General features: G+C 45.8%; 1 protein-coding gene across 1 annotated transcript; it reads right to left on the bottom strand.

Annotated features, from left to right (window-relative positions):
* Positions 1 to 708: 708 nt before the first annotated feature.
* BZW1 (basic leucine zipper and W2 domains 1) lies at positions 709 to 9,838 on the bottom strand. Its single transcript, XM_062497986.1, has 12 exons — positions 9,742 to 9,838; positions 9,275 to 9,348; positions 7,380 to 7,556; positions 5,676 to 5,770; positions 5,364 to 5,429; positions 4,975 to 5,110; positions 4,277 to 4,386; positions 3,987 to 4,157; positions 3,587 to 3,733; positions 3,131 to 3,269; positions 2,200 to 2,322; positions 709 to 1,938 (listed from the first exon to the last, which is right to left on the bottom strand). The coding sequence occupies exons 2-12, from the start codon at positions 9,336 to 9,338 to the stop codon at positions 1,907 to 1,909; spliced, it is 1,260 nt and encodes a 419-aa protein (XP_062353970.1). The 5' UTR covers positions 9,339 to 9,348; positions 9,742 to 9,838; the 3' UTR covers positions 709 to 1,906.
* Between the last annotated feature and the right edge of the window lie 2,493 nt (positions 9,839 to 12,331).

Genomic DNA, 12,331 nt, shown 5'->3' with positions numbered 1-12,331 from the left:
AAACTACTGAAGGGCCAAAAGAGAGTATTTGAGTAACAAATGCAAGCTGTTTATCTAAGGAAATGAAAATTTTTCTGTTAAGGACAGCTGGATTGGGATGAACAAAATCCTGGTGGCAGATACTTACCAACCCCCTGTAAGCCACTGAAGGTAAGACACAACAGGGAAAATGCTTTTGAGGACAGAAGCATTAAGCGTAATTTTAAAATAAACAACCAAACATCACTTTATTTTCTTGAAGGAATTCACGACATACCAGGCTTCTGAGCACAAGAACCTCTTTGACCTGGTTCAGAAGATGCTGGATTATACCCCAAACCAGCACTGCTCTTATTGTACAGTGCTTTCCTTTCTTCTCTTCACTGAAAGGCACAAAGAGAGCACAGGCTCTTGCAGCTAGGCAGGCTGAGTCCCAGGGACCAAAGAAATTTAAACACCACTGACATCTGATTTGGTTATGGTGTAAGTCTCTTACTTTTTAGGATGACTTTTGGGATACATACCAACTACTGACATAAAACTGAACAGACAGATGCACCTGGTTTTCAAACTCGTGGAACATTAGCACTTTTAACATGGAAAAGATCACTCTATCAGCAAGAAAGTATTATTTTTATTACTTTTTATTCAGCAGTCCTTGAGTTAGGAAGAAGACTGCACTGCTTTGTCACTGGTGCTTTCTTTTCAGATAAGGAGCAGAGACATCCCTTGGTATTAAGTGTAAGGATGGCCTTTATTTGCTTAAAAAAAAAGTTACAAAGTAAGGAAGATCACTGTAGTATTGAACAGATTGCATTGTGATGACCAGTTTTTTTCATTTATTTTAGTAGGTGTACTCTGATTACGAGTATTTCACTTAATGCTCACTGTTAGCTTACAACAGTATAGACTTTATGTTTTTCCCCAGTCTTTCTGAATTGAACTGTCCTGAGAATTTCCATTAAAGTTTCAGGAAGCAGGTAAGTTGTTTGGTTTAGTGTGTGAGCTGCCAGCATAAAAGAATCTCTAAACATCAGGGGCGAAGGGTGGAGTTTTGTCTGCCTTAGGTTGCAGGAGCTGTGCATTTCCAGAGCAGCACAAAGCAGCTGCTGCCCCTGCCCCAGCCCTGCCAGCAGCAGCGCCTGGCTCGCAAAAGCTGCTGGGCAGCTCTGTGTGGAACAGCACTGCTTGTGCTTCCATGAGGGAAAGGGAAAAGGATGGCACCCCCAGAGCTGCAAGGGCACCTGACAGCCCCCCAGGAACACGGGCCACCAGCTGTGGCAGCCAGCAGGCTCAGAGATGCTGCTCTTCATGCCCCACCATGGTAACCAATTGCTGCCACCACAACAGCTTCTTTCCAGCACTGCAGCTCCCACCTTCCCTATGAGCTGGAACAGAGGATTGCTGTATGCTGGAAGTCTGGTACAGGGATGACAAAGTACTTGGGGACATAGAAAACCACCTATGACAGAGTATTTGGTGGTACAGACTGCAGTGCCACACAAGCAATGACCTCTTCACTTGGGAGGCTTTTTTTGTAGTTTAATTTGTAAGCAGACTGCCCCTAAGTCTCATTCACCATATCACATCTACTCCAATACAGACAGAAATCCCAACAGATGAAGTGGATTTCACTGTGGAAGGCCTTAATTTACATTATTACAGTAGAAAATACAGGAGGTAGAAGGTAACTGAAAGGACAAATGCAGGTTAAGAGACAAATCTAACAGCTCCTGTAAGCTACTTGAACATGGTTTTAAAAACTAAATCCAGTATTAACTATAGAAAACAGTTAAAATAAATTGCCATGAGAGCCCTTATATCATGCTTGATACAGGGAGGTAGGATGTAAGAATCAGAAAGACACATGAGACATGACACTTATCTACAGCTCCTGTTTGCTTTAGTGAGGCCAGAGTTTCACAGGTCAGTCACCCTCTTCAGCTTCAGACTCCGACTCTGCAACACAGAGAGACCTCATCAGGGACCTGGCCATGGCTCAGCTCCCAGCCCTGAGCCCAGCTGCTGCCCTGCACCCTGCACAACAGCTGCCATTGGATGCACAGGGAGTGTCCTGGCAAGCTTTTCTAGCCAGGGGCAGGGGAGGGGGCACCCTAGTCTCAGAGGGGCAATTAACAGCCCCCCCTCCAAAACACAGCATTATTGCACTAGGGTTCCCAAACTGAACAAGCTCCACATATGAGCTAAGCTGCTGGTTACCTTCCTCAGCATTCTTGAGCCATTCAACAAACTTCTTCATCTGCTCCAGAAAAACACTCTTTCCTTTTGCAAGATGTGCATCTTTATACCACTTGAGGATGGGTTCTTCACTCAGAACTTCAGCTGTGAAGACAGGCAAAAGCAGTATTAACACTGCAAGTGGCCTGTCAGCCTTTGTTTCCTCCCCCGGAAGCATCATGTACTCCTTTCTCTGGGTACAGCTGGACAGACCTGCACTAGGAGTGCCTTCAGAGTTTTGAAATTTGGAGAGCCAGGCATTTTGGATGGTTTCTCTTGCTGGGAGTTACCTCAGCACAGTATCCAAGAGCTGTAGCTTCACTCCCACTAACAGTCTGGAGTGTTTCAGAATGATTTGAGATGGCACACTCCATCCACAGCAAAGAACAGATACAAATTCTTTTAAAAGTCCAGAGTAAACACTGCCTGTGGTGCAGGTGTTGTTTAAATTTTATAACTATAATACAGTCTTCAGTTTAACAAGTTTCCATAGGTGCACAGGGCGTTTTCCAGTACCACCTTTTATCAGACATTTAGAAAGGGCCTAGAGCAGCCAGGACCACATTGGTGGTCTCAATCTTCAGCTTCTTACAGTTAATGTTAGGAGAACTAAGAATACACTATCATGGAACTTAACAAAATGCCTTAAAAATCGAAATTTGGCTTTGTTCTGCAACTCTTGAACAGATCTTTGTCTTACACTTCCCCATGTGCAAAGGCCACATGCATTTTTACAAACAGGAGGTAGAAAATTCTTCAGTTTATTAAGTGCAGTGTTGTAGCACTGATCTCCCCTGAAGAATTCATCGGAACCAAAACATTCTATTTCAGAAGCTTTAACAAACCAAACCAACCAAAACCAATTCCTCCAAAAACCTACAAATCCTTGAAACTACAACCCCACAGAAGTCACCTTTGTAGAAGAGCACCACTATTTTCTGGAAGGCCTTCATGAAGTGAATGTTGTCATAACAATACTCCTGTATCTTCAACAGAAGAGTCAGCTCTGACTGACCTTGGGTGGTAAAGGCAGCAAGTAGAGGGCTGTATTGCTGTAATAAGAGCAACAGATTGGCACACACAGGGCACTTCACAGTTACCACCTGACTAAAGCTTGTTTCACTGTTTCCATCAGCCACCGCTTGAAAATTTGCAACCACGGCCCCACCCCAGGGCAGCTCTGCAGCAGTCACTGCCTCGGCCTCAGGCCCTCGGCCTGCAGTACTCCTCACAAGGGGGAGAATTCCCCATCCCATTCTGTCTCTGCACTAGCAGAGTTAGAGCCGTAACATTTAAAAGGGAGCTGCAGACAGAAGGAAAACCAAGCTCTGCCTAAGGGGTGCAGAAGGCCATACTGAAGTTACAATACCTTCAAATGCTTAATGGCTTGCTCTGCTACCAGTTCCTCCTTTTTGTTCCACTCCACTGTGCTCATTACACTTGACCAGATTATCGCTACCACAGTCTGTTCCGAGATGTTGTTTTTCTTCATCTCCTCCTTCACATACAAGATGATCTGCCAGGAGAGTAAGAGTCAGCACAAAGGCCACATACGGCACTAAGCTAAATTAAAACTTCTCTTCTAAAAGTAACCCAAAAGGTTTAAGAATGCCAACCAACCTCCTTGATCACATAGCAGGATTCAGGACGTTAAGGAAAGACAACAAAGCTAATATCAACCCCCCCCCAACCCCCTTTCAGCTCCCAGTGAAAGCCAAGCTCAGTAGGAGACAGGCACAGAAAGCACCTCCCCCTCTACAAACACCTACATCCTTGAATGGATCTCCCCGTGACATCTGCTCCTGCAGTTCTTTCTGCAGCTCCTTCCGAGCTCCTATGGATTGCTGGTTCCGAACATACTCGGAAAGTTCCTTTAGTCCTGCTTCAGTGAAGTACTTCGAGAAGTGTTCAACACTTTGTTTGTTGGCTGGGAAGAGTTCCTGAAAATTACATTTACAAATCTCTTGTAAACAAAAGAAATGTGTGTTGAGCATTTGCTGACAAAAGCTGCCCATTAAACTGGTTTATGGAGCAACAGAGTAGTTCCAGTGGCACTCACCATGAGCCTGTTGTCCATATTTACTTTGCGAAGACTCACAGCCACTGCATTGATGTCCTTCTCATTTATCCATGATTTGAACAGCTTGACTGCAAAAGCTGCAGAAACACCTGTGCAGTCAGAATAGTTCTATTATTAGTGAAATTCAAAACACAGGGAACCGTAAGGCCTGAGTACAGGGTACCTCATTTGTGAGACTGTGCTCTGAGCAGCAGCTGTGCTTCCAAGCAACCCCAGCACACTCTGCAGTACCTCTCCCTGCCCAAGGACACTACTGCAGCACGTTGGACTTTTCCTACCACTCAGCATCACCAAGTCTTCCCTGTACTGAACTCAACTCTTCTTGCCGCAATTTAGGAAGCAACCTAAAGGCACGATGCACATTTTGTATCCTGAAAGGTCCCTCTCCAAAATACAGTAGTGCCTTGCTGGGCAATGCTAGGGACAGCAGGCCCCCCCCCCGCCCCCATGTCATGCAAGAAGTATTATACAAAAGCTTTCTCAAGAAATTAATTTTCTCAAGTCTTAACAAGACCTTCTAGATTGTGGGGTGTCAGCTTAGAAATATACTAAAATTTGCTAATCCTGTCTATCACCAGAGGAAGCTCGTGAGCTGCAAGGTGTACTGTCATCACAGTTTCCACCTACTTGTGATGGTTCTATCTCCCCTTATAAGGGAGGAGCTGGGACACACTTACCCTCTTTAACCAAGTTCTCATTGTAGAGACTGTTGAGAATTGATGCGTTCAGTGTCCCGTTGGCAAGCAGAATACCCGTCAGCATGGCCAGTTTGTTCCGCTCAGATTCTGAGAACCCTTTCAGGAACAGCAGCAACTGCAGGACAAGAGCTGCATGAAACTACCACCTCTCACTAAACTTTGGCCACTGTCTCTGTATTAAACACTTTTGTTTCATCAAGCCAGCAGAACCGAGCCACTGGTACTCACGCAAGCCAGCCATTCTTCTATGAACAACTTTCAAGGGTTGTATTTTAATAATTCATTTTATGATGTAACCCTTCTACAGTGATTAACTAGCAGAATGTGAAGGTTTATTTGCCTGCTGATAAAAAAAAAACACTCCATACCTTTTTGACTTCATCTTCAAAGCCTTTCTCCAGATACTTGTAACGCCTGATTAGCTTGTTAAAAACCTAAAAAGACATACAGTACATTATCTTTTGCTGTGAATCATCATTTTATTAGAATTTTTAAAAACTAAGTTCAGTAAAGTAGGTCTGAACTCTTTAGAGCACTTATCTCTTGGAACACTGCTACTCTACCATCCCCAGCATGGTTAAAACCAAGCATTATTTTTACCTTAACTTACAATTACGTACGTGTTTAATTTCTGACCATTAAACAGCTTGAAGTTAAATAGTCCTCCTATCAGAACTAACCTGAGCAAATGCTTGCATGGTTTCTAGGTCTTCCTGTGCTGCAAACACACAGACGTTTGTGCGTGTCATGTCGTCTGCCAGGGTCCCGCCTGGGGCTGCAGGAGGATTTCAGCATTAGTAGTGCTACTGCTAGAGAGAGCACTGAGCACTCTCCACAGCAGAACTCCAACACCCAGAACATGCAACACGTTGGCCTTCCAGGATGAACTCAATGACCTCATCACCCAGACACCCCTACATTTCCCTCTGTTCCACTGCTGCACCAGAACCTTAATATCAGCTTAGATTTGAACGTTTAACTGTTTTGCCCCCCTACTGCTAAGGGGACTGACAACAGTTTCCATATGAGTAAGTTAACAAGGCCATATGAGCTCCTCTTCCCTTAAAGGAAGCCACTGAAGCTGCTTAATTCCAGCAAGTGTCTGCACATGCTGCTTTTACACGACAGAGTTAAGTCACAACAGTAGACTGAAACATGCACAGACACAATTCAAAATTCAGTGCCACAGACGTGAGCTTGAAACTTCAGTTATTTAGGCTGCTTCACTAATGAAGGTGCAGTGCCACAACACCTCATCATTGCTTTCTATGCCATTTTATATACAATGGAGATCCTTTGTTATGTGTTAGTCACAAACATGACTTTAAAATCAGAGATGAGTATTTCTGGGAATAATATTAAAAGCTGGTAAGGCAACAGGATGTCAGTTTTTATTCTGGTCTCCTCTGACTGAAGATCAAAGCTGGTCTTCTTAGCTACGTGTTACAGAGAGGGAATTGAGTAAAGCACCCCAGATGACCATTAACACAGCAATGCCTTCTTCCCTTCCCTATCAGCCTCATTCGTAGAAGGAACACTTCCTAACACAGGATGCACTGGTTAAGATTCTTGAATGCAAACCCAGATCCTGTAACATTTACAGCATGTGCTTACCTGGTTGGTGAGGATCTGTTCCTCTTTCCACTGTACACAGAGTGTGTATCTCAGTTAACAAGACTTCACTTCCTCAGTCCCTGTGTTTTCTGCTGACTCGACCACCCTCTCATTTCTCACTCCCTGATGTCTGCTAGAGCTCATGACCCCACTATTGTCAACAACAGATAATTTGCAACAGCATGTCTAAGACTAAGCACTTCAGATACTTCTGTAAACAAGTTTCCTTTCCAAAATAACAGGGCAGGATGCACAAATCATAGCATTGTGTCAGAATCTTTCAGGGCAACTGCCAGTCTTGTTACCACACAGACCACACACCTGAAACAAGCATTCATCCATATCTCATCATTAGAAATGATCCTGACCAAAGTCAAGATCTACCCGTGGTTAAAAAAAAACCAAAAAACAAAAAAACAAAACACACCAAAAAACCCACAAAAAAAACCAATTAACAAAAAACTAGCTAAATGCACGAAACCAACCACACCCACCACACCCAAGCATCCAAAGTACTGCCTTCTAAGCAGAGTTTGGACAGTTTAGACTCCAAGGAATGCTAAAACACTCAAGTAAAATTGAGGCAGGTTACACAGAGTATTTCTACAGTAACTGCTTAGGCACCAAGATGGTCAGATGCTTTACCACAGATTAACTTACACTCTGTTCTACACACTCAATGGGCTCTTTAGCAGAGATTTTACACTGAAAGAAATTGAAGCTTTTGTAGAGTGAACGAAGCTGACAGCAGCCACACCAAAAGGACTTACCCAGCATTCCACCAGCCACCAGGATGTCAAAAAGTGTTTCTGCATAGCGGCGATAATCAAGTTTTGCACCAGAAGCATCAAGAAATTTTGCTACTGCCTCCAAGTCAGTGCCAGTTTCAGTTAAACCTTGAATAATACAGTCCTGGAACTGAGTAGGGTCAAATCTCTCTTTTTCATCTATAAAAGCAAAAGTGTTGAAATAAGATTTCCATGAAGAGTGCTTTGTGATGATCATTACTTGGCTCTGATAAAGCTTACCTGCCTTCTCAGTTTGATTCTTATACTCCTATTCTCATGTTAGATCACTTTTCCCCTTCAAAACTAGAGACATAGCTCATACTGGAAGGCAACTTTTAATACATGCCCCTATAATTTTGTACGTTTGACTCCCTTACTCATGTTTTATTTCGGCTTTTTGGGCCTCTCTCTGTTTCAGATGAAATCTTCTCACTGACAAACTGCATACCATTATCTCATCCAAGTCACCCGGCAATCTGCTTTTCCACGAAGACCATCCCCTCTTGACCTGCAGCTAAGTGAGTTTGAGGCAATGACTTTTCCTCAAGTGCTTGGGAGAAATGTAGACATATGAGCTAACTTAATGGACTGTAGCTGCAGAGCTATTTCACATCCCTTGCTGTTATCAAGCAGAACACACCTGGATGTATCTTCGTACTGGATGTATCAGCTGATCATTGCCTTGTTTTTAGTACAGTCAGGGCATAGTCAACATACAACAAATCCACCCACGAAACTAACAGAAAGCTTTAAAGAAGCCTTTAATTATCCTCATCTCAGTTTGTCCTTAGATTATGGAAATCAAGAGATGAAAAACTTCTAAAGACAAGATAACCGCAGATCTTATTTTGAGTGCTGTCTACAACAGCCTAGCCAATTCTGTTAGCAGCCTAGTGGGGCATACCACTGTGTGTAGTGTCCAGTGTCAATGCAAGTATCAACACATTGGTAACAGCTGGGTAAAAGTTCAGAAACACTGGATCAGTTATTTTCCAGGGCAGATCTACAGAGCTCCTTGTTTCAGAAGAGCTGCTTCACAGCCAAATTATGGTTAAATGCTTAAAAAGAGACCAAACCCATGGCTGCTGCCATTTCGTCTGCTGCACAGAGCACAGCAAAGTCTACCATTCAAGAGATCTGCAAGGTGCTTTGACATTCAAACAGTTTCTATAAATCCAAGTGTCCTGCTGCATGGACAGCGTCCCTAAAGCTGCCTATTAAGAGCTGGAACACTGCTGCCATACAAGTAAAACTGTACTGAACAGGAACCCTAAGAGTGTCTCCACTTCCTCTTCACGCTGGAAAAAGCTCCACCAAAATAAGTCACTCATGACATCTCTGCAGTCACTAGCTCTTCTTATGGAAGTAACTGTGCATGTAGAGACACAGGCCTTTACATATCCCAAACTTTGGGGCTTTTTTGTATGTTGACTGGGATGTTGTGCTTTTTCCAGTCAATTTTCAAAAGTTTAAAAGAGGACAATGCAACTTTTATCCAGTGGCTAAGTCTGAAATTCTTACTATGTCAGATGCTCCTTAGATGCATTAACCTGCAACAAGCCTATGCTGGAGCTGCCCTGTAATTCAGGGGTACTAGATCCTTCTGCTTGCAGGCTAAACACACCCAGGACAGTTCTAGAATGACCATCTCTTAAGCGAAGGTTATCACAGTAAATTCAGCGGCAATTTTGACTACGGAATGTTTTTTATTAGCATAGAAAATTCCAATCAGCCTCAAGACTCTGCAGTTAGCGTGGTCTCATGTAAAAAAAATATTATGGTGAGCGCATGAAGGCACTGGTTTGTTTACTGACAGAAACCCACGTTTTACCGTACACGCAGCCGGTCCTGGCAGCGAGCACGGTGCGGTAACTCACCTCTTTTCCTGGTTTTAAAACGCTGGCCCGATAGTGTCGGCTTCTGCGGCTTTTGATTATTCATAAAAGACACCCTGCAAGGAAGCGGAGGCAGCCGTGAGGACGCTGCGGGCAGGGGCCCCGCCAGCCGCTCTCCCCCGCAGCCCCCGGGGCTCCGGCCCCCGCCCGGCTCCCGGCACGCACCGGGCTCCCCGGGCGGAGGCGGCCGCAGGGCGGAGCCGGGGCCCGCGCGGTGCCGCTGCCCGTGCCCGCGGCCGTGCCAACGCCGCTCGGCTCCGCCGTACGGCCCGACCTGGAGCTGCCGCCAGCGCCGCCCGGCTCCCGGGCACCCGCGCAGGGGAGGAAGAAGGGGTACACCACCTCCATCCCCCGGCCCGCACCGCAGCGGAGCGCCGTGCGGCCCTCACGGCCCAGGCCGTCACAGCCGGTCACGGCCAGCCGCCCCCCGCCCGCGCCCGTCTGCTCACCGACTTTAAGGCAGAGAGAAAATGCCCGAGCGGCCCGGAGCGGAGACGGGCAGGAACGGCAGCGAGGAGCGGCGGCAGCAAGAGCTCTGCGAGCGGAACCGACGCCAGAGGAAGAGGGGAGGGCCGCGCTGTGCCCCGCCCCGGCCGAGAGGATGGAGGGAAGGGGCGGGGAACGGGGCACCCTCTCCCGAAGCCGCCTGTGCCGTGGAGCTGCCGGCTCCGGGGGTCCCTACCCCGCGAGCGGAGCTGCCGCCCGCTCCCGGCGCTACCGAGCCCGTGACCCGTGGCCTGGCGTCCCCCGCCCAGCCCGGCCCTGCGGCGGAGCCGGCCCGGCACCCAGGGGACACCTTCCCCCGGCCTGGTCTGCGGCCACGGAGCGCAGACGAGAAGTGCCGGGGGCAGCGCTGGCACCTGCGGTGCGTCGGACTTCGCTACCAGACTTGCTGCGCTACTTGACCCTAGATTTGCTGTTGCGGTTGTAATAATTTATTCTTTCAGATCCTTGTGGTAACAGCGCCGCACAAGCGCTTGACATACTGTAGTCTGTGCAGACAGGACAGTGAGTTACAAGCTGTGCCCATCTGACACGGCGAAGTGCCTGGGCTCTACAAGTGCAGGCCTTCTCTACTGCCGTTTAAACACGGGTTCTTTCACTAGCAATCACCTCCACAGGTCTCATCCCACCTTCAGGCTGTAGGGCAGTCTGTCTGTTAGCAGACAGCATAAGCACACACCCACTGTGTTAGTGAGGGCCCTTTAAGTACTATGTAAAACAGACTCACACCAGCAGAGAGCTGCTGCCAACATGAGGAACCCTCTCCGTGCTGGTGTAGGAGAGGGGACGCAATTGCAGCTCGATTCTTTGCTCCCCGAAAGACCAAACCAACTTAGAGAATGCAAGCTTCCGTCTAGACCATACACAGCAGCAAATTTCCACCAGATTTAAGTGCCATGTTCCTGTGACTAAAGCTCTTGAAATGACCAGTTATAAGGTGTATAAATGGAACAAATCCCTGGGCTGCAGTAGGGAAAACACAATCATTCTTACTGTCAGTAGGAGCCACATTTCATCTCATACAATTTTTGTTACTATTTCGTCTTTAAAATGATACTTGTGATAGATCCCAGTGCCATGAAATAGCAGTACAGTGCCTTACAAATTTTATTCAATAAACATTCTTGCAGATTCCAGTTAACAGCCCAATGAAATCCCCAAAATACTGACTTCAAAAATACCACATTCAGAGGAAGAATTGTCACCTTAATATTAGCAATTATTTGTCCATTAATTCTAAACCCAAGTCACTGATTATATTGGTGCTCATTCTAAAATGAGACCATTTGTCTAAATCACAATTAATTAAAAAGCCAAGAAGAAAATTCAGAAATTATTAAAGTCACATTTTAAGGAAGGGAAACACAAAGATATAATAGTTCCTGTTGTCAGCTTCCTGAAGTCTTCAATATGACAAAATTGCAAAACCCACTAACAGCTGAGCCTTTCCCATTAGCTGTAGTTTCTTCCTTTACCAAGAGAAAGGAACAGGAAAATTTTACCAATGTAAAGGAACTGTTTGGCACAGCCAAGTTAAACTGGGAGCTGCCACGCTCTAATGAACTTGTGTTGTCATGGTTCCCCTCTCGGCCCTGCCCTCCACCTCTCCCTCTTGGTCACCTGCTGCACATCTGCTCTGCACACCTGCTGATGCTTGCTATGGGCAATCTCACCTCTGGTAGGAGAACAGCTCATACTGGGATCTTGTCCTGCTGCTTCACCCTTCCTACCTCCAGTACCACTCCCTCACCTTGTGCCCTCTCCTCAACCAGGGATAAATGGATCAGCTTTGTCCTGCTTCAGCATTTTGTTGGAAAGAAGGGCCAAAACTGTGGGTAAGGCAGAGGAAGAGTGAGCAGTGCCAAGGCAGTGAATAGCAGTGATCTATTCCACCTGTGGAAGAGGCCAGAGTTGACAGCGGTTCAAAGAGATCTGATGATGTGGAGCAGGCCTGAGGTGGGCTGCCAGGAAGCAGAGCTAAACTGGGGTGGTAATGTATCAGTGCCTAGAAATATTTGGCAGTATGTACTTTTAGAATTTCTGTTTTACTGAAATATTGATGCACTGCCCATCACTAATTTGTACAGTGTCTCCTTCTGATCTTTGGGATTTTCATATGCTGGAAGAACAGAACAAACAGGTAACACCAGTTGTGACTCTCAAACTGGATGTAGAAGTGACAAAATGGTACTATTTGTGATCTGCTCATTGTTGCAGATATTTTCAAAATTGCATGCTCATTAAGTTCTTGAGGTAACTCCAGAACTGCTCCAGTGTAGCATGAAACACATTAATGACAGGTCTTTTACTTGGCAGGACAAGCAAACTGGTGCTTGTATCTTGTTCTACCAAGATGGTGTAATAGCTAGCTATGTATCTGGATGTATGTGTAAGTATGACAGTTCTGATTCTTTTTTGCAGGAATACTTGCAGTCAGGAAGTGGCTGAGGGAGTCATCTGGTTGTCTGATCCTTAGGAAAACAGTACTAATCTACATTAATGGCCCATGGCTTACAGGTTTCAGGTTTGTCTTTA

The sequence above is a fragment of the Cinclus cinclus genome, chromosome 9, assembly GCF_963662255.1.
Source record: "Cinclus cinclus chromosome 9, bCinCin1.1, whole genome shotgun sequence".
NCBI classification, from domain to species: Eukaryota; Metazoa; Chordata; class Aves; order Passeriformes; family Cinclidae; genus Cinclus; species Cinclus cinclus.
The sequence above is the reverse complement of the archived record's forward strand: the minus strand, read 5'-3'. Positions and strand labels throughout refer to the sequence as shown.